We start from the raw sequence: 22,679 nt of genomic DNA, 5'->3' as shown, positions 1-22,679 counted from the left end.
TGGTTGATCAAACAAAAAGCTCTTGAATTTCCATTATTTTTAATTTGAAATGTAAAACACTGAACCAAAATTCCTTTTTAATATTCTTTGGTAGTAAACTGAGAGTTGCATCTGTAAAGATCTTAGGTTTCAAGCTGTTTGTCTTTTGTTCTGTGCTTCCACACACTGGCAATAAAGGAACAAAACCCTTGCCTGCTTTTCAAACCACTACTTGTGCTATGCTTTAATATTGTTGTACATCTACCTGCAGTTTCTCTAGTAAGTCCATGTTCTGTTTCTTGAGCTGGGCATTAGCTTTCTCCAGTTTATCTAGCCTAACAGAGTCCTCTAAAGGTGGAGGAGCATCTGCCAGCTCATCCTGCAGGACGTGGTACTCCACTTCATACGCATGCAGCTGCTTGGAGATGTCCATCTCTATTGCCTGCAAACCACATTTCATACCGATATATTATTTTCAAAGAATATGGCACATTCATTAAAATGAAATGCTATCTGAGGCTCACACACATACCTTTACATAAAGTAGATCCAAATATAAACATAAACTGTCAAATAAAAATTCTAGACAATGAATTTTCCTTTCAACAAAACAGTCTGTTGATTTTTGAAAAGCAAGTTGCACCACCTAGTGGTTAAATAGAGTGCATTCTAGTGTATTGCATGCTGCATATGAAACACTGTGTGGTGTCTACTATCAAAAATCACACGTGAAGCCATATTCAGTATACATAAAAAAAGGTTTCAAATAGTTGTAACATGATCTCTTTGTGCCATATGCTTACTTTACAGAATAGTATCCAGTTTGCATCTCAAAAACAAAAAAAAATATTTTAAAAGGCTGAAGGTAATACAATATAAATACTAGATAATTTGACGAGATAATAACTTGAAAATTTGAAATGTTTATATGTAAATGTAAATAAGTTTAAGCTACAGAAAAAATATTAAAATGACATTACTAAAATATTACTGTATTAAAATTACTGAAGCTATCTAACAAACTAAAATTGCTAAAAATAAAACTGAAAATATAAAAATAAAGGCTAAAATATTAAATGCTGTAATAGTATATAAATTATGCTAAAATAACACTGGCTGATATTATTTATATACTTGCATTCATTGTATGAATATTTATAGAGATGGTTCACTGTTTTTTTCTAGACTTGATTGTGTTTATGGGGTGCAGTCTGACATGTATTAATGCTTCATTTTTCCACACCACTCTGTCCCTTCTCTAAGAAACACTCTGATCATTTCCTGCTTTTTTGAAGGCCCTACCTCAGAAATAGGTGATGGGCTCTGATTGGTTAGCCAGCCCAGTGTGTTGTGATTGGCTAAACCACCTCTAAATGTCCCGCCCCTCACCTCAGCTGCATGTGCTCCGGTTAAATTGAATGATGAAATAAATCATTTAACACAACCCCGCAGACATTTAGCAGGAAATGTTTCCATTTTAAATGTACCTTAGTGATCATCTCTTCCATTTGGCTGTGAGTGAGGGTGGGGATGGTGGATTTAAGGTAGTCCACAATACTTTCAAAGCCGTCACACTCCAGTATCTCTCCCTCGTGGCTGCTCAGCAAACACAGGGCCACCTTAAAAATCACCTCCGTGCCTTGGACAAACAGGAGGTCTGCCACACAGCACACATACATGCACAAGAGTCAAAGGCTATGCATTGGCTACAGTACTTGATATATGTTTGAAATACATACATTTTACCACACAAGATCATTTCTCCACTATCCTAAGGTTCACCTGAACTCCATCACATACATTCATCTAGGTCTGAGTAAGTAAGTTAGGTAAGAAGTGAAATTTACCAAATATACGGGCAACAAAGCCGAGCGGGAACTGAGAGGCGAAGAGAGTGAGAAACCAGGGTGCGGCGTACAAGCTGGGACAGATCTCGTGCTCCTCCAGGTGAGTGTACAGGTTACGGTGATAGTCGTGCAACAGTCGGGACAGCTGGTACATCTGGATCTACAGAGAGAGAGGAAGAAGAAAAAGTCCTCACACTTAGAGGAGTGAACTTTAAACCGGCTCAAATGCGACTGGCTGAGACAGGCTCTCTCTCACGGGATTAAACATTGGCACATCTGATGATGAATAACCATTAACAGCTGAGGAGGAAACAGTGTACAAGAGGTGGAGACGGCTGTTTGCATACCGCTTGAGCAAATGTGTGTAATGTATTCAAAATACTCCCTGTTCTGGTCCCTGTAACAAAATTAGGATGTGAAATTTACAGTCACTGAAAGTACATTTCTTGCATTTTCATTTACGCCTCGCCAGCCAATAAAGCAGTTGCTTTGAATGTTAGACTGACACCTAGTGGTGTGGGTGTGACATTGACATTTCAATTTGCAACAATACCCTACCTTTAACAATACCCTATTCAACACCATATTTATTCTTAATTCAGCCTACTTATTAAAAGTGTCCACTAATACCAAGGTGCTACCAAGACAGTGAGAGGTATTGAGCTGGTCATGTAATTTAAACATGGCGAGCCAAGCTTTAATAAACACTATGATGACTAAAACGCACATATGTAAAGATTTATGTTTTGCTTATTGCTGATTTATATTACAAATTAAAGTGTCCGATAAAAGAGGCGTGAGAAAAATTGAGTAGTATTTAACTGACCAAACATGTGAATCAAAGCTTTTTAAGCCACTATGGTAACTAAAATGGACATAATATTAAACAAATGTGTTAAAAGTACTATTAATTTCATTTATTCAGTCTCTTTAATAATCTAGTTTTTAATACAACAGAAAGGTAATTCGTATAACATCCAGTTCTACAAATTAACACACCAGCTCATTCCGTTAATTGTCACAAAAACCAGTCCTGCTACATTTCACAATAGGCATAATCAGATAAGCAAACATACCAGTTCTGAAAGAGAAAACATGAACTAGTGAAAACTGATACTCCTCCAACACACACAGCGCACCTGCAGAGAGATCATGTCGGGACGGTACTGTCGGCGAATGCTCAGGTCGTACATGAGGAACTTGAGAGTGTCAAAGGCCTGTTCCTCGCTCATGTGCAAAAGCAGCAAGCCGGCCACAAAACTGATCCCCTGGCAGTAGCCCACCTCCGTGTCCAGCAGGGAGTAGGCCTTCAGGAGATTGTACAGAGATAGCTGTCCAGCTCCCAGCTGAGTGCTGAAATACTGGTGTGTTGGGAATGTCCGGCCTAGAAAGAATGGGAACATCACTTCAGTTATGTGCTGGGTCAAAAATATAACAGTAGTCTGATGTGCATGTGAATTAGCTGCACAAACTATAAGTGCTTCGGTTAGATACAGACCAAGGTCGACCAGGATGGAGTGTTGCTGTGCTGTGAGCTGTTTGAGGAGATCCTGATAAGGGGTTTCAGGGGGCTGCTGCCGCTGCGGCAGACGGTGATGCAAACGATACTGCTGAGAGAGCAGGAGCCACACTTCACCTCGCCGACTTTTGGGGACACCTACAGAGAACACACATACAAACTAACTGAGTGAGGAACTCTAAGGGTTTAACAAAATAGCAAAACAATTTCACATGCAAATGTAAGCATCTACAACTATGCATGCACTACTAGTCAGACGTTAATATGTTTATTAGCAACGACACATTCACTTGATCAAACTGATTTTTAAGAAATTTTAGAAATTAAACATATTTGAAAGATTTTTACACTATGACTCTACAAAGGAAATTACTATTTCAAATGTAACAAACAAATTGTATTTAAAATAATCTTTTGAACTGTATTCATCTACTATCCTGGAACTACAACTACTTTCAACACTAATCATAAGAAATCTGTAATGGCTGTTAAATTCAGCTACTGTCACAGGAATAAATTATTAAATCATATTGATTGTAAACTTATTGTTTGCTTTGGTGAGCATAAGAAAAAAAAACATAAAAATCTTACTGATCCCAAATTACTGAATGTTGAAACAAATGTTATGCAGACCAAAGTCTTTTTGATGGTTTTAGTGATGGAAGTAAACAGTTAATACCTTGACATACAGCACTGTGGATCTCTTCTTTGTCCCACTGTACTTTAGTGCGGCAGGGACTACTCAACTTCCTGTCCCAGAGGGCTTGCACCTCTTTTGAGCATGGGCACACTTCCTGGTAGTCCAGCTTCATTTTACGAATGTGCAATTCATCACGGCTGGCTGCAGGAAAAAGAAAAAGTGAGGTTTAAAATTCATTTCTTCAGACTAACAGAACAACTGACATTTAATGCATTGTTATTATGTCCTATCTCTTTGGATCTAACACCATTCTATGTGTCAGAATGAAAAAGCATAATGTCCATCACCTGCTCTTCCCATAGAGACAGAGGTAGATTCTTTGTTAGTGGTTCTCAAGTGTGGAGGTGTGACGCAAAAATGTGGACAGAAGAGGAAAACAATGCTACATGCAATTTAAATTGCATTCAAAATTTTTATTCCTATTTTATATCAATATGGTTCAGAACAAAATGCCATTCATCAGGTTGTTATAAGAACTTAATAAAAATATGTTCTTAACATATGTATAATTCATATAAAATGAGACATTCGTCACATTATTCAAAAAACATTTTCTTTATTTGCAGTTTTCATATAGTGTCAGTTTACCACTTAATGTTCGGTGTAAAATCTGGGCCTCAAGCAAAATCAGAACCATTAACCATTTATCACTGTCATGCATATGATCATTTGATCCGTTTCAGTTGGTAAAATCAAATAGAAAGTGGGTTTATAAGTTTCCATAGCAACTTTAGACAAGTTTCAGAATGGGATAGCCTTTTAAAGTAACCTTAACAAAGCATCACAACATATTTGTACTCTCCAAAGTAAAAGCATACATGAACATGCAGATAAAAAGACGACGCTCTGTTAGACTCAAGGAGCACCTCCACAACTACAGCACTTGGCAGCAGGAAATTAACTGTTATTATTTATCTGCACTTGAGAACATGTAGCTATCTGCCTCATGCTGGTTTGTATACTATGTTACTCCCAAACAATGATAACATGCCAACAACTGCTTTAAGTGCAGCCTGCTCAGACGAGACATCAATGTCTTGGCTGTATATATTCTTACCTTCTACTCAAATATGTTTATTCAGTTCGGCCCATCCAACAGCACACAAAAAAAAAGACAGAAAAAAAGGTAAAGGAAGTGACTTGACTCTTTTGTGTAATGCAGTTTGGCCAACAGAGGGCATATTTCATACCCTTTACTGTGACTCCATAATGTCCCATAAATGCTGAACTACTGCTGTAGTTTTTCATGCAACTGAAACTTTTATATAGTGAATTAAACTGCTCTCAAGTTTCATTTTGTTAACTTTTTTATGGGAATCAAACCCATTAATCTTGGCATTGCTAGTGCCATGTTTGAGCTACAGTATAGCAACTGTTTAAAGGGATTATTCACCTAAAAGAAAGGAAATTTTCGTCATTATTTAGCCACCCTCATGTCGTGACTTATGTGCAACACAATAAGAGATGTTTTAAACTAATCTTCAGTGTTGATTTACTGTTATTTACATACTCAAAATTTTGAAAATAGTCATCCCGATGACTGCACCATTCAATTGATATTTATCTTTATATATATTATAGTTATTATATACAGTGTGTATATATATATATATATAAATATAAGTATATATATATATCACCATTCATGTTTATTTATATAATGTAATATCAAGATCAACAATACATTGCCTTTCGTGTTTAATGGAAACTCATAGGGGTTTAGAATTAATAAATGTTAAATTATAAGAGAGGGTTAGAAACACTAACCCTCCAGGCGCTGGTTCTCTTTCTCCATGCGGATGAGCAAAATCTGTTGGTGGATGGCTTTCTTCCACAGGGCCCTGTAGTCAGCTGGACTGCGCCAGCCCTGCTCTGGGGACAGGGGGCTGAGCTGAGGATCTTGATCCTGGTTCAAAGCCCGAGGAGAAAGTGGCAGCAGCTCCCAGCCATCCATGTGGTCTGAAAAACAGCAGATGCTGAGTGATTTCCCTGACAAAAAAATATTGTTGGCAATACCATTGTACTGAGTGTCATAATAATCTACTATTCATATATCATGATACAATATATACAGTATAGAATGAGGTAATTCAATGTTACATAAATTTTTTAAATATTATATATAAATATATTATTTTATATAATAAGTATGTATTATTGTTATTACTTTTACTACTATTATAAAAATTATAAAAATAGAATATGCTGTTTATACTATTAAGCAACTATAATAATGGTATAAATTTATATTCGAATTTATACTTTTCATATACAATACGCGCTATATATATATATATAAAATGGGGCTGTCAAATCGATTATTCGCATCCAAAATAAACTTTTAAAGTTCAATATATGTGTGTGTACTGTATGTATATATACAGTACAGACCAAAAGTTTGGACACACCTTCTCATTCAAAGAGTTTTATTTATTTTAATGACTATGAAGATTGTAGAGTCACACTGAAGGCATCAAGGGCTATTTGACCAAGAAGGAGAGTGATGGGGTGCTGCGCCAGATGACCTGGCCTCCACAGTCACCGGACCTGAACCCAATCGAGATGGTTTAGGGGTGAGCTGGACCGCAGACAGAAGGCAAAAGGGCCAACAAGTGCTAAGCATCTCTCAGGGAACTCCTTCAAGACTGTTGGAAGACCATTTCAGGTGACTACCTCTTGAAGCTCATCAAGAGAATGCCAAGAGTGTGCAAAGCAGTAATCGAAGCAAAAGCTGGCTACTTTGAAGAACCTAGAATATGACATATTTTCAGTTGTTTCACACTTTTTGTTATGTATATAATTCCATATATAATTCCACATGTGTTAATTCATAGTTTTGATGTCTTCAGTGTTAATCTACAATTTTCATAGTCATGAAAATAAAGAAATCTCTTTGAATGAGAAGGTGTGTCCAAACTTTTGGTCTGTACTGTGTATATATATATATATATATATATATATATATATATATATATATATATACACACACACACACACACAGACACACACACACACACACATACATGTATATATTTAAGAAGTATATATATTTATATATTAAATCGTACATAATTATGAATATATATATATATGTATATGTATACACACACATGTAAATATTTCTTAAATATATACATGTATGTTAGTGTGTATTTATATATACATATAAAACAAATATATACATAAAAACAAACAGTACACACACACATAATGTGAACACAAACTTATTTTGGATGCGGTTTTTGTTATGAATCGATTTGACAGCCCTAATAAATACCATGGTTAGACTTTCTTTTCTTGAATCTCAGTAAAAGGGAGAATTATCTTGGACGTTCTAAAGCTTGCAGAACAATGATTTCTCCTGCAACGTTGACTATAAATAGACTGCTAGGAGAACAGGGTGTAATGTTGCACCTGTCTGTGTGTGCGCTAAAGCATGTACACCCACCCACGTGTTGCATAGAAGCACAGGGTTTGTTCATGGGTGACGCCACCCTTAGGAAAATCTTCTGGCGCCAAGAAACTCTGCGTGGAGTCACCAAGGTCAAAGAATCGGTGCTACAGCCTGACAGAGACCTCTTCCTGCCCTCTCCATTACCACTGCAGAGAAACAAAACAAGATATGCTTATACAAATGGGTAGAAAAACAACATTTTTAGGCTGTGTACTCTCAAAACAGGTCGTCAAACCAGTTATAAGCTAATACACAACACAGTCTTGTGTAACATAGAAGCAAAAGCTCATAAGCAATAACAAGTATTGCATTTAGACAGTCATAAAAGATGTTAATTAGATTCATGCATAAAGTACATAAAACACAGATAACCTGTTTTAAAGAAAGAGAAACCTTTTAGGAAGTGGACAGAATGAGGAATTGCTGAAGAATACACACAGGAACTTTACACAAATCATTCTTTAGAACTTTTCACTACCAATCAATACAAAACATTCAGTCAACTTATGTACAAATAAATGAATAAATACATAAATACTTATTCCTGTGATGATAAAGCCATCAGCAGCCTTTACTCCAGTTTTCAGTGTCATGGAGTCTCTATGGAATTATTTTAATATGCTGATTGCCAATGTTGAAAAAAAGGTCTGCTGTGTAATATTTTTGTGTGCTTAATATATATATATGTGTGTGTAAAACCTATTTTCCATTATATAAAACATTTTAAAAAGAGTTGAAATATCAAAGTCAGAAACATGTGCTTAAAGTCTATTCAAATCGGTTTTATCCTGCTAGTCTCAGCCTCCGTCTTTTTTCCCTGTACCGGTCTCTTCACTTAGTTACCAAAACAATACACAAGGACACTTCAGATGAGTGAGAGTTAATTAAAGTGTGAAACGGGTTTGAATGTTATGCATTAAACGCTGGCTAAAGAAATGGACTAACTCAGACCGCCACACCGGCAGGTGTGCTGCACATTCAATTAGAAGAGACAGCTAGTGACATTCAACACAGAGAGAAAGACCTTCTCTCCAATTTGTAGAAAACAGAGCAGAGCCAAGGATGTGGCATTTTAAATGTTATCTCCTCCTTTCAGCGCACTCACTGGAACATTACAGCCCACCATGTCAAACAAATGAATGGCGAATACACATCGAGGAACGGCATTTGTCAGCAAGTCCAAGGTGGCTGTTGTTCAGATGAAGGAGCGCTCGTAGACCAACCCACTCACACAAAAGCCTGGTCAAACAGTATTGTCCTTTAAAGAGACCCTTGGGAGAGAGTCTATATTCCACACATGGCTTCACTGTATGTTCTCTATCCTAATACGCTCACCCTTGACAACCACTGCTATAAATTCAGTTCACTGGAGGAGCTTTGTTAAGGGTCAGAGAGCATGCAAATGGGTATGTAAAACAAAACTGAAATATTTGTTTAGCCTGAGAAAAAGTTAAATGCGTTATATGACCACATTAACTGGTTTTAGTACAAAATATATTTAAAAAGGATAGTTCATCCAACACAAGAACACAAAGGATATTTTAAAAAATGTTGATAACCAAACAGTTTTCTGACTTCCATTGTATATCTCCTTCCATGTTTCACAGATGAAAGTCAGTCATACAGGTTTGGAACAACATGACGGTGAGTAAATGGTTTATCACACATTTCAATTTTTGGGTGAACTAATAACAACATCAAACTGTTGTTAAAATGTACTGTAAATGTGGGTTTGTGTTAAAGTCAGTTTATTGATGTTACACATTCAAAGATTTCTGGACGAGTTGCAGTTTAGTTTTAATTAAAGATCTCTTAAAGCTTAATCATGTTGAAAACAGCTTTATAAAACTAGTTTGCAAGTTTTAGCTGGTTTAAGATGTTCTCCAAGCCTGGACAGGCTGGTCCATCTCTACTCAAAACCACTCTAAAACCAGCCTGATATGCAAGCCTATTATTTCAAGCCTTTTTTGCATAAATAAATATTTGAATGCCTCTATCCTGAACAATTTCTAAACTATTTCCAAAAAAAGAAAAAGAAAAATGAGTCGGGTACAAACAGAAGTCAAAACACCACAGATGAACTAAAGCTCATTAAAAAAATTTCAAACCAACTTGGTAACATCATTTAAAAATGAATTCTGAATTATTATTCAACATAACAGCATAAATTATTCTTAATAGGAGTATAAATTAGTAGAAAGTTTTGCAGTTTGATGCAATATAGAGAAGAAATGCTTTTGTTTTTCATTAGTTAGTAAAGACACCAACATGCAAACAAACAATGCATTCCTCGTGTCCAGTGGACAATGACAAAGTCCGACAACTTTGACAGGAAGAGAGAGTAAGTTACAGAAGTGGTTCTTCTTGACGGATGACAAAGTGACTGAAGCCTTTGGGTTAAGAAACAGACAGGAGCAGAGAAGGCGGACGCCATCAGCTCGAACCTCAGGCACCCCCGGGGGAAACGGACACTGAACGGTCCGTAACCAAAGCCCTCTCTCACCTCTTAAGACTCCCGCTGTCCGACAGGAGGGAGCTCTGGTAAAAGGTTTTCAGGAAAGTGGGGGTGTGGAAGGAGGATGAGAGACTGAAGTAGGACTCGCTCTCAGAGACACTGCGCGCTCTCGTGTAACCAACGGTGCTGAGGGAGCCGAAACATAAAAGGCCCACAACAAATACACATTACTTTCCAAAGGTTTAAAAACTGCCAGGAAACCACAATCTAGAACACATGAGAGCTTCTAAACTGCATTGATCCAAGTCTATGTTCTCCTGTCTTGGTTTTTGTGGACTCTTATTTAGAGGTGTTCATGTTCCCCATTGTTTATATTTTCCCTTGTTCCTTTGCACATCTTGTTAGTTTCCTTGGTAACTGATTAGCTCCTCCCCCTTGTTACCTGATTATCCTGTCTATTTAACACCCACTCAGTTCCTCTATTGGTTAGCATATATCACTGTCTAGTTGATAGCTACTGTTCGGAGCCTTTCGTTGTTGTTTTTTTCATATGTCTAAGTCACAGTCTCGCCTTGCCTGTCTTTCCCCGTGTTCTGATTCTTGCCCGTGTATCTTGGATTTATTTTTCGTCGTGCCGTTTGGACTGTGTTTGCTCCTCGCTTGGAATATTGCTCATGTTTACAGACTACCTCTTTTGTCAAGCCCACTGGATTTGCTATTCCATGCTAGCCTTAGGACTATTCTTGTGTTTTGCCCATATCATATCCGTTTGCTAGTGTTTCAACACTGTCTGTGTTTAGACCATGTTTATTAATAAAGGCTTGTAGATGGAACCGCCTGCCTCACATCTCTGTCACTCCATTATAGGAATAACAGCCCACAAAACCAAGAAAGGGGAACATACAACATAGACTGGGATCATGACATGAGCAGATGAAAGACTCCTTCAAGAGCATAGGTTTTGCTTAGGAAATAGAGATTTTTTTTTACTGATACTTTTTTAAATACTGGAAAAGTACAAATTCTGACAAAATATATCAGAGATATCAGAACTGTAAAATATATTAAAGATGCACAATAAATCTGTACAACAATATATCATTTTTATTTTACATTTTTACATATATTTTTAATATTGGCTTTATCTTGTCTAATATTGGATATTTAATTATGCATGTTCATCTCCACCTATTTTTACATTTGGATTACTTTTGTTGCCATATACTGGTGGCTTAAAATCTATAATAAACACTAATTCATTTAATCAATAAATTCAGCTATTTCATATATATATATATATATGTATGTTTGTATGTATTAATAAACTTCACCATTACCTCAAAATTAATATTCAATTTGATTTTACAGTTGTTGTTTTTATTTTATTTTACATTTTAATATTTTCTTAAATATCAGCCATGTATCAGTTATTAACATTCACATACAAATAATTATCAGCTCATCAGTATCAACCAGCATTATGATATATGTGCATTTCTCAAATCTGTATTTAAAGAGATTTTTAAAAAAGTATAATAATTGTAATAAAAAGTAATAGAGTATACAAAACTCAAACTATATGACAAAAAAAAAAAACTTAATATAATCGACACAAAGTCCTCATTTTGGTGAATTTCTCAGAAAATGCTGATACTGGTTAAATGCCAGAGTGCCATATAATTAATTCAACTTATTTTTAAAACAATTGGTAGGCTCTATCATCCCATCCATATAATACTGACTCATTAAAATAACAAATATAGATCACAAAACATTAAACAATAATACATCATATCCTTCAGTTTTAGTAATTTTCTAACTGATTTGAATTAGTGCCAAGTCCAGCAATACACACAGCATGCCACATGCTCTCTCCATGTAAGCATTCATGCTAAAATCATTCATTTATGATTTAGCAAATAAAACCAAGAAGCTGTTTTCAGCACGCAAGCACATCACTGCAACTTTATTAATATCATATGACTGCTGAAAAACAGATTGAAAGATACATGACTATCACATGAGAGCAAACAGGAAGTGATGCATTACCTGTTCTGCAGCAGCTCAGGGGCCAAAGACTGCTGTCGGCGCAGCGGAACTTTGCAGGCCTGGGAGGAAACCTCAGTGAAGGAGATTTTCTTCTTGATGGGCGGGTGGCTGAAGGTGTGCGCCCGGCGACGGAACTGCGGGGCATCTGGGTCCTCCTCAATGTAACTGGGTGGAGTCCCAGGTGGGGAGTCACCAGGTGAGTCGCCCTGCTGGGTGAACAGAGAATGAACCAGGTCAGTGATGAGATGGACCCAACACCCTGACGTACAATACAGACAAGGTCTCCTCAAACCTTAAAATCCACAAAGTCAGCTTATCCAAGAGTCAAACCTCAAATTCCGACCACTCACCAGACAGAAACAAACAATCTTCTTAGATATGCATGTACAACCTTCAAGTTTCAGACAAAGCAAAACAAGTGACAGCTGCCATTCTCGACTCACCCAGAACTTTCCCTCTCCCTGTCCAGCCTCGAGTCTCGGTTCGCTTCCAAGCAGAAGTGGCTGTGTTGGTAGCGTGACTGCTCACACACTTTGTGATCTATTGTATGTTAATAGTCTGTGTCACAGAGCCACATCAGACACACATGAGACGTTGGAGGTGGACCGCAGCACAATGGAGGTTTCTGGCTGCTGTTTACTGTGATGGCTATAGGAAGGGACTCTCTTCCTCACTCTGTTTCCTGTCCCTGTGCTATGGTGGTTCCTGAACACTTGAGTCAGTACACAGCAGGGCCAGGAAACCAGCAACGGCTGCACAACGCTCTCTCTCCTTTCCCTTGCATAAATCACAAACCCTTGTCCACTTCCTACAGCTGCCTACAGCTAAATTTGGGGAAATCAGATGATCCAAACAGCATAATAGTTCTCTTGGCAGGATAACACAAAGGGAATGGAAATCTTTATACAGCCTTAGTTTGATAAATTTAGGACCAGTTGGCTAAAATTAATTGTACAAATGGATAAGAAAAGAAAAGTTAGTTCTGACGATAAATAACCAACTTTTGTTATGAATGTTTATGGACACGACTTTGACGGTTTGATATTTTGTGTTACACAATGCATCATTTTTCAACTGGAGTTTTCACACAATGACCAATGAATTTCCAAGATTTTCCCAAGGATTAAAAAAACAACAACTATTAAATAGATTTTTTTTTATTTTCATTAGTTTCTCCACTCACTTTCATTAGTTTAGGTTTTTATATTATTAATACTATTATTTTACAAAAGTTGTTTAAACGAACAGTTCACCCAAAAATAAAAATTGTCATCATTTACTCACCTTCATGCCATTCCAAAACTGTCTGATTTTTATTAATTTCTTCTGTTAAAAACTAAGAAAAAAATATTTTGTAGAATGTTGGTAACCAACAGTTCTGCTAACCATTGACTTCCATTGTATGTAAAAAAAAAAAAAAAACACAGACACAAAAACCCTGCCATTTCTCAGATATCTTTTTTTAGGAGAAAGTCAGTCATTTGCACAATATGGGAGTGACTAAATTATAACAGAATTTTCCTTTTTGGGTGGACTATCCCTTTTAAAATCAATTATTTTCATCGCTTTTTTAATTTCACTATGATAATATTTCTCAGAACTGATCCACAGTACACACAGAACATGGAAGAGAGCCATGAGTAAGGAGTTGCTGGATTCTATGTTATTGAGAGCTGAATTTTAAGCACGAGAGAAGGTGCTCACATTGGCAGCGCCTCTGAGGCCATGTGAGGACCCTGTAGGAAGCAAGAGCTGACTGATTTGTTTTCCATAGAGACGTATCCAGCTTACCATCACACACACCTCACATTTCACACACCCCCGAGACAGTGAGGTAGACGAGCTAGAGGGTCAAAACAAGCCACCCCCAATAAGCAAGACCAAGCTGACAGGTCAGAGTCAATCATATTAGACAAGGTGATGCAGAAAAACATGTAGTGTATCATAACACTGCATTGGTATTATTTTCAGCATGCGGTGGTAATTGATACCACAGAGACATGATTGCTGGCAGGGCAGAACTGAGACGTGATTCTTGGCAGGGAGAGAACAAGAGCTGGGGTTAAAATGACAGATCCTGGTGTTCACGTGTTGTGTGTGTGATACTTACGCGGTCAAAACTTCCCATGCTGCCAAGACGCATTCGCATACGGCTGGCCCCCTAGAGCAGAAATATTTAATAACAGTTCAAATATAGCAACAACAGCAACCTGCTTAAACGTCAGGATCTACATTTACACACACTTTAAAGAAATAAAACATTTAATCAACGTGTCATTCATAATTCACAAACCTGTATGATTTCTGTCTTTCATGGAACACAAAAGAAGACTGAAAAAATAAATGCTGCTCTTTTCCATATAACAAACGGTGACCAACGAAAAAAAGGAATCTGTTTGAGTTCCATTGTAGAAATTCATACAGGTTGGGAACAACATGCAGAATTTAATTTTTAGGTAAACTTTTCCATTAATGGAACAATTCAAGCTTAGCTTTATCCGTACACATAGATATTGTTTTGTGAATAAATACAGCAGATGGTCGATACATAATAATACTGTCCACAAACAAAGGTATTATTCAGTACAAGGGTGGGGTAAACTGGTCAATCCCCATTCATAGACTACTAAGACATAACACACACACACACACACACACAACACACACACATACCCTTGAGAGGATGTTCTCCAGGGAGCTTGTCAGAGAACTCCGGGCTTTGTTCTTCAACACGTCCAGTTTATTGCGGCCCACAATGGAGTTATCAGAGGTCACGGTGCTGCCAGAAGCATTCTGTTGTCACACAAAGGTATAAAGGGAGTGAGTAATTGAGAAAGAATGTGCCATACATCTAGAGTTTTCTGAGAAATCCGTGAAAATCTCATTCTGCACTTGGTGACATTTTCACTCAGTAGATTTTAAAATGATGGAAGAAAGACCACCAGGCATCAGGAACAAATCATTACTCGTCTAAAACAATACTTTGCACAGCAAACACAAGTGAGTTTAGAGCTCAGACTGAGTGTATTGGAAGCCTCGCTAAGTGTGTCTTTTTGTCCCAGTAAACCATTGTTTCCACTGTAGAATTTAAAGGATGGACAGCTCATTATTTCATTGTTTCCATAGCACCTTATAAAAACTGTCTTTATATAAAGACAATTATGTATATAACAAATATATTTACAAATATTATTGTATATATTTTTATATGTATCATTTTCATTCATATATTATTAAATTAAAAAACAATTGCAACAAACAGCAATGCTGTGAAATATTATTTCAATAAAAATAACTTTTTCTATTTTAATATACAAAAATGTATTCCTGTGATGGCAAAGCTGATTTTTATTTTTATTTTTATGGTCCTATTCATATGGTCCTTTAGAAATCATTCTAATATGCTGATTTGGTGCTCAAGAAAAAAAAATGTATTACTATCAAAGCTGAATTATTATTTTGAATTAAATTTTTGGAAACTTGATGAATATAAAGATCAAAAGAAAAATATATTTTATTTTTATTATGTCTTTACTATCATGCTTGATCAATATATACACATACATACTTTATAACATGAATATATAATATGTATAATTATATATTATTTAATACAAATTAACTAACAGCGAAACAGCCAAGCTAAGTGGTATCAAAATTAAAGGAAATTTATAATGCGCACTATATAATAATAAATCATTCACAATAAGACCAGGAATATAAAGTTAGAAAGTAAATAGGGTTCATTTCTATGTCATATAAACTTTATAGCAGTTAGACATTTTTCCAGAGGCGAAGTACTCTGAGAACATAGCACACCACACACTCAGAAGGGCAGCTGCATTCATTCAGGAGCTCTGTTCTCATCTTTAGCTGTATTCAGATGACACTTTCAATCGGTCTAATCCAATTAGAGAGAGGTCACAGTTTCATGACTCTGCAAGGCAGTGTGGGTGGGTGAAGCAAGTGGTGCATTTATGTTGTTTGTGTAGTTATGCTACCTGTGGGACCTCTCCAATATGAACATGAGACTTCTGCTTGGTCTCGCACAGCTGTCGGAGGTGAAGAATCACGAGCTCGTTTTCTTCATGATCAGATGCTGGCTTCATTTTCTAAAGCATGAGAAAATACAAACTTAATACCCAATAGAGAATTGAAATTCAAAGATATTTAGTTACTTTGTCTGCAAAATTACTCCTTGTGGGCCTACCTGCACCCGCTCGAATATATTGACCTGCTCGTTGTCCGTCAGTTGGGACAGGTACCTCTGAATGGCTAGTTTCGCCCTGGGAGGATACAAACCTGGGACATTGAGAGAGAAACACACTGGAATATTGTGCTAAATGCGGGACAAGGACATTGAGTGAGCTGATGGAAGCTGGCGGCTGTACCTTCTATTCTCTCACAGAGCTTGTGCAAGTCATGCATTGGACAAGCTTCGCACAGTTTGATTTGGTTCTTGGAGCTCTGCAGAGCTGCTGCTGTGGTAAAGGCTTGTTTCAGGGTGAGCATTACTTCATCCACCTGTGAAAAACATTTGCAAGAAAGAAAAAGTGGTCAAATACACAAAACAAGTGAAAAACTTATACAGTAATAGACTTACACAGAAAATTATTATTTAGTAATAAAACATATTTAATTTGTGTTGTCTCAATGAAAATGGGTCAATCTTTCTGTACATTGTGTGCAAAAACATAGGTCTGATTCTATTCAGCTTCCAGAGTAATCAGCAAACTAAAGGCAATATCCACAAACTAGGCAAGGGAGAGTTATTGTTTGCATTGTAGCTTTGATAAATAATTGATCAGTGTGTGGACAACAGGTGCTGCAAACGGGTCAGGACTCACCAGAGACTCACTAGCACACTGGAACACGTAACACACATACTGGGCTGGGCCAGACTCCACCACATCCCGACAAATAAAGCCAAAGTGATCTGTCTGTTTGACACCCTGCAGGCACAAAAAACAGCATCCGTGAAAGATAAATAACTATGTGGAGCTGCAAGTCACAATGCAACACAACAACACAGAGCAGCAAAATTATCACTTTATAAAACAAATGATTCTGCCTCTGAAATCTGATTGGATGAAACATGTTGGAAACTGTGACTGTGAATCAGTTGAATTTTATATTTTTGCTGCTGCATTGCTTGCCAACTGTGAACAGCTTAAAATTGTTTAACGTGATTATTATTAATGGTAATAAACAGAATTTTTATTTATTCATCACTGGTGTTATACAACAATGGACCCAATAAGCATTTAAAGATGTGTTTGACAGTGATTTAAGCAAGTTAAAAATGCTTACAAACATCCCTTAATTATGGGAAAATCACTGCTATTCATGAAATTGAGTGACTTACTGCCTTAATATTTAGATCACTTCAGTGCACATGCACAATCAAAACTATTTTTACATAAGACAGAAAACAATAAGAAATGTTTTTATTGTTTGTTCTTTTTATGAGAATTTCAAAATCAAGACAAATATTCTAAAGTAAAACCTGCTACAAATCCTCATGCCAGTAGCTTGGTACTTTTTCTGAATAGCACTGTGTGATAACATATGGTGACATTAAATATGAGATGGAGAAAGAGATTATCTCTGAAACCAAACAAATCTAATCCTTACACACACACAGACCTGTGAACAGGACGAGATGTCCTTGAAATTCTTCTCCAGAACCACAGATTTAGTGTCAGGGCTGATGAGATTCACTTCAAACCGTCCAACCTGCACAAAAGAGCCATTTGAGAGCATACTTTGCTTATTGAGAAAACAAAAACTAAAAGAAAATATCAAGCTAAATGTCAGATAACTGATAACACAGCATGCAGTGTTTTTTTGAGAGCAGTATTTGCATCAAAACAATTCTTCTTATCATCAAGGTCGCAGAAGCTGCAACTGATTTCTTTACCAAATGACCGTAGAGACACCTATCCTTGAAAAAAAACATTTAAAAGTAAAATGTGTGACTGCATGACCGTCACGCATGCTAATTAGACAAGATTTAGAGCTTTGCCTCTGAAAGAGAAGACATTTGCATGTGTAGGCCTGTTTTAAAGGTTAAAGGGATAGTTCACCCCTAGATAGAGCACTAAAACATTTTTGTGTTCCATAAAATGAAAGTCAATGTGGTCCAAAGTTGTTTTGAACTCCATCAACCCTCTATGCACACACTGGAAATGGAATGGCCATTGGTTAGAACATTTTTTGTTAACTATTTCTATTTTTTTTGGCTTTTTAATTTTAAAACGGCTCTCCCCATGCCCTGAAATGTGCATTCTTTGCATTCTTTTCTGTTAAACATGAAGGCAGAGTATTCTAGAACCTGTGTATGCGACCTGAAGCAGGACACAATATGCAGTAAAAATATAAACTTATTCTTAGCCAAACTCTTAGCCTAAAGAAATTTAGAAAGGTGCATTTGTGAGCGATTAACTCGCAATGTAGAGGGTTGGTTGGTTGACATTTTAACACCACGTCATTGACTATTTTTATGGCTGAGATACTTACTATAAAAAATACTATAAAAGAGCCATTTAAAAACCCATCTAACTTTTTTGAAGTTTGCTTTGGATAAAAACTCTAAAATGAATTGACTTTTTTCAAAAGTGAAAAACATTTGAAAGACTTATTAATATCTTTTGTGTTCCTACACGAGTAAACAATGAAAGAATTTCCATTTCCAAGGTTTATGAAATCACAGACTAAAAGTAAGTGTGTTTCTGCATGTAGTACCTGGAATAGCATTGTACGATTCTTGTCAGCATCAGATGGCTGCACATTATTGGGAGCGCTAGCGTGTCTCCTACGTGTCGACCCCTTGCCCACCTCTCTGGTCCTTTTCTGTAGGCCGCCCGCCAGGCTATTACAGCGTGTACGAATCTCCTGCTGCTCTCCAAAACCTGAGTCCTCCAAGATACAGTCAAAGGACCCCAGTAGGCTGCCCGTACTGGATGAGCTAGTCATGTCCAGAATCCCATTGCCCACCTCAGACAGTTCTTCCTCATTTAGATTGGGCTCAGGTTCATCAACTTTACAAAGAGAGGAACTTAGAGGGTTGTCACCCACAATGAACTCCACGGGGGCCTCGGTAGAGCTCCGCTGGCCATTGAGGAGCCGCAGACGCTTACGTTCAATCTCGTGTTGGCGGAATTTGTCAATGCAGTCATCAATCAGAGTGGAAGGGGCTTTCTTGTGGTTGACTGTCACTTTTCCACAGTAAAGCACTTCAAATTTCTGGGAGTTGTAGAAAGACTCGTCACTCTCTTGCTTGGGCTTGCTTTCCTCCTTAAGAGCAGCCTTGGACACCTGTCTAATGCTGCTAATAACCTCAGGCACCTGGAGAACAGTTTAAGACATTAGATCAACAATAAAAATACTAAATCAACAAACTGAAAGGCAAACAAGGACAAAACGTCCATAAAAAGGCTCAGTTGTTATGTTAAAACTTTTGCAGGAAGACATGCAGGTTGCATAACTAACTAGGTTCAGCCCCTGAGGTACAATTTAGGAATTAGTAGTACAAAGGCCAAGGCAGACTGGCAATATAAGAAAAAAAAAAACAGCTAAAGAACCTGAGCGTGCATTAAAGAAGCCAAATGGACATAAATCTATCAGAGGGACCTCCTCTCTGGTATCTGATACCACTGTCCTTCAGTAAGAATAAGTAAGAAAAGCAGATCTCAGATGTTTTTGTACGCATGAACATCAGTAGGAATCTTTTGAAACTAGGTGCAAGGGCATAGGTTTGATTTAAACAGTGGTTGAGACTTTTTCAAATCATTAACACCATGCACACAAAATAAACAGAAATTCAATGAACTGTATATTCATGATTTTCTTTCCAGGATATTACACGCATGTTTCAAACAGCTGAGGAACTCAAAAAAAAAAAAAAACTTAATTTCACAAAAATGTGATAAAGACTTTTTATAAGATAAATCGCAGCAAATTATCTTCTGGAACTCAAATCAGTTCAAATTCAAATAAATATTTGTCTTCACAACAATATTGAGAAAATGTAAGAGTTAAGAAGAATTTCATTCTTAAGAACAGTTTGTCAATCCAACCCACAAATGCTGATGCACCATTTTTGGGAAACTTGAAGTTCTAATTAGCTTTTTTGATGTGGCTCCTCAATGAAAGGCACAGGACAATAAAGAAATTATGATTTACAGCAGTTTGGGTTCAGAACTAAAGCAGCATTTTTAGAATTCCCATAAAATATCCCATACACAGTCACGAGCTAGACAGAGTCCTTTGAAACACTTAAGTGAACATTTTATGGGAAATAAAATACTTAATTTTACAAATTAAAACATGACATGATTTAAATTCAGTAGCTTTAATACATTTAGCCACAGTTGGGAACAACAGAACTGGCAGGGATTATTCAATAGCCTCTTAACTTTGGTAGGCCATGTCCCTACTTTCCACATTCAACTCTATATTCATATTTTTGGGCTAAAAACTGGTGTGAATCTCAGATATAACTCAAAATACACCATGATCTTTTGTGCCTTTACTTGGCTCAGAAATATTCTGCCACGTCTCTCCATCTCAAGTGTATACAAGGTTATGGCAACATTAAACAAAACTGATTTATCAGCAAGACACATCTTGTTGAGAGAATAGAAAAAGCAGTCTGGTGACAGAATTGGGTCTGGTGCCAACAAGACTGAAGGTGAAAAGAAATGAAGCTCCACAGTCTTTAAACAGACACTAGGCCCACTCAGATTAGAACTGGAAGAGCATGCTTGGTTGGCCTGATCTACATGACTACAACACGCCTGGTATAAGATTCACTTCTCAGACTCTGTAAACTGTAAATCCCTGTAGCTACACTAAAGAAGACAAACAGTAGAGAACATGATGCTTTAACTGTTTAAAGCAAAAAAAACAGTTTCAGTCATGGTTCAAATTAAGGTGACATTTTCTTCAAAGTAAGATATACCAAGCTCATTAGCATGTTGCAAAGTGCACAAAGAGCGCAAAGCAGTAGTGTGAACAAGAATCCAGTCGATACAAACAAATCTTACAGGAACTAAAGCCTCGTAATGGCCACAGAGGGCTTGCTGCATAAAAATACAAGGTGCCAAACCAAGGTCACATGGATTGCTTGTTCAAGGCAGTAATAGAGAGTAAGCCAAACATAACTACACACTGTGCAAACTTGTCTATCTTTACAAAGATAAAGACAGGTATGTTTGTCAAATGTGCTGAAACCCGTGAAAACTTTCACATTAGAGGCAAACATCTGCACAGGAGATTTGACACATTGCTTTCCCAATAACATGTATGGAACTACACCTATAATATAAATAATATTTTTATGAGTTCTCAGGCACAACAAAAACCTAACCTATTTCAGTACATAATTTGATATTCAAGACGTGGCTTATTGAGAGGAAGTGTGCTATTATTTTTCGAAGCAATCAGACATAGGATTTGCACCTAGCTGACAATAAAGAGTGTGCAAAGGCATATGAGGGACCTGAATTATAAATGAAACCAGAGACTTGATGATGGGAAAGTCACCATCTAGAAAACCCTACAAACCACATTATACAGTAGTCCACTCAGAATGCCACCATATAGCAACACCCTGGCAACCACTCAGAACTGGCCAGCATTGTAGAAGCAAGTTCTGCATGGACAGGCAGCACTTTTCTTTACTTTGCAACTGGTTTTATGCACTTATTACAAGATAACTTAGATCTTTTTGGTCCACTGCACAGCTCTCAGTAAATATGGCTTGGTTTAATGCAAACATTTAATTAAAACCCCAAGGCTAACTTGTGGAAAATCACAGTGCAGCTGGGAGAAAAAGGCTCCTCCTTGAGATCAGGGGAAAAAGCAAACAATCATTCAAGCAACCATCTCCTGCAATTGGCTGCCTGTGTAAGCAGCACAAAGGGTGTGGCTGCATGTTTTCAACTGACAAATGACTTATTTCCCAGGAACACTTAGAGATTTCCAAAAAGTCTCTAACTACCTAGTTTAACCAGCTTGAATAATCTGCCAAAGGCAGATTTTTTATCTGATAGAGGAAAGGCAGTGCATTCTGCTGTTTTTAGGACACAGGCCCAGTGTGCAAGAAAAAAAGAGAGAAACCATTTGTCACATTTGCACAAAACTTCAATGTCCTCACCAAATCAACGACAGTGTTTATAAACCCCTAAATGGTCTGAATTATTTGATTGCAAGATGATGCTAGAACCGCATTTAGTCTAATAAAAAATTTGTATTGAACCAAACATGCAAGGAAAAAAGAGAGTGTGAATAACAAAAACTGTAAAAACAAACACGGTTTATTATGTTTCATTAGTATTTCCCTCCCGTTCTCTCATTTGTGAATTTCCTGCATCCAATCCTTGTCATTGCATTTGATGACAAAATATCAGACTAAAGACACAGGTGTCCTAGCAGATTAAGCACAGGCGTAGTTCATTACATTAATTATGTTCATGATTTACTACTGTAGGACAGTCAGAAAATGTCCAAATACTTTATTATTCTGAATAGCATGCATATTCTTTGACAATTTAAAACAAACTGCTGTTGTGAAGCATTCTAATGTTTACAGATAAATGCCACTTTGGTTTACATGATGTAACCTAATGCAATGGCATTCATACATTTTTCAAGTGCAGATAATTGTTCAAACA

The 22,679-nt window shown here is 37.0% G+C and overlaps 1 protein-coding gene across 5 annotated transcripts in view; it reads right to left on the bottom strand.

The window, feature by feature from the left end:
• Positions 1 to 22,679, bottom strand: part of LOC132095291 (TBC1 domain family member 4-like) — a 29,586-nt gene that overhangs the window by 2,036 nt on the left and 4,871 nt on the right. Inside the window, exons 2-19 of one of the 5 annotated variants that reach the window (XM_059500132.1) lie at positions 18,748 to 19,350; positions 17,650 to 17,739; positions 16,851 to 16,955; positions 16,395 to 16,527; positions 16,214 to 16,305; positions 16,005 to 16,115; positions 14,677 to 14,796; positions 14,114 to 14,164; positions 12,004 to 12,212; positions 10,003 to 10,140; positions 7,494 to 7,645; positions 5,813 to 6,004; positions 4,025 to 4,186; positions 3,325 to 3,483; positions 2,966 to 3,210; positions 1,827 to 1,986; positions 1,467 to 1,636; positions 245 to 421 (exon numbers count right to left, since the gene is read on the bottom strand). In XM_059500132.1, coding sequence (XP_059356115.1) covers positions 245 to 421; positions 1,467 to 1,636; positions 1,827 to 1,986; positions 2,966 to 3,210; positions 3,325 to 3,483; positions 4,025 to 4,186; positions 5,813 to 6,004; positions 7,494 to 7,645; positions 10,003 to 10,140; positions 12,004 to 12,212; positions 14,114 to 14,164; positions 14,677 to 14,796; positions 16,005 to 16,115; positions 16,214 to 16,305; positions 16,395 to 16,527; positions 16,851 to 16,955; positions 17,650 to 17,739; positions 18,748 to 19,350 — 3,069 coding nt within the window. Of the gene's footprint in view, positions 1 to 244; positions 422 to 1,466; positions 1,637 to 1,826; positions 1,987 to 2,965; positions 3,211 to 3,324; positions 3,484 to 4,024; positions 4,187 to 5,812; positions 6,005 to 7,493; positions 7,646 to 10,002; positions 10,141 to 12,003; positions 12,213 to 12,446; positions 12,736 to 14,113; positions 14,165 to 14,676; positions 14,797 to 16,004; positions 16,116 to 16,213; positions 16,306 to 16,394; positions 16,528 to 16,850; positions 16,956 to 17,649; positions 17,740 to 18,747; positions 19,351 to 22,679 lie in introns of those variants that run through there. The other 4 variants (XM_059500134.1, XM_059500135.1, XM_059500136.1 and 1 more) reach the window with 4 other exon arrangements.

This window comes from Carassius carassius, chromosome 19, assembly GCF_963082965.1.
Source record: "Carassius carassius chromosome 19, fCarCar2.1, whole genome shotgun sequence".
In the NCBI taxonomy this organism is placed as follows: domain Eukaryota; kingdom Metazoa; phylum Chordata; class Actinopteri; order Cypriniformes; family Cyprinidae; genus Carassius; species Carassius carassius.
The sequence above is the reverse complement of the archived record's forward strand: the minus strand, read 5'-3'. Positions and strand labels throughout refer to the sequence as shown.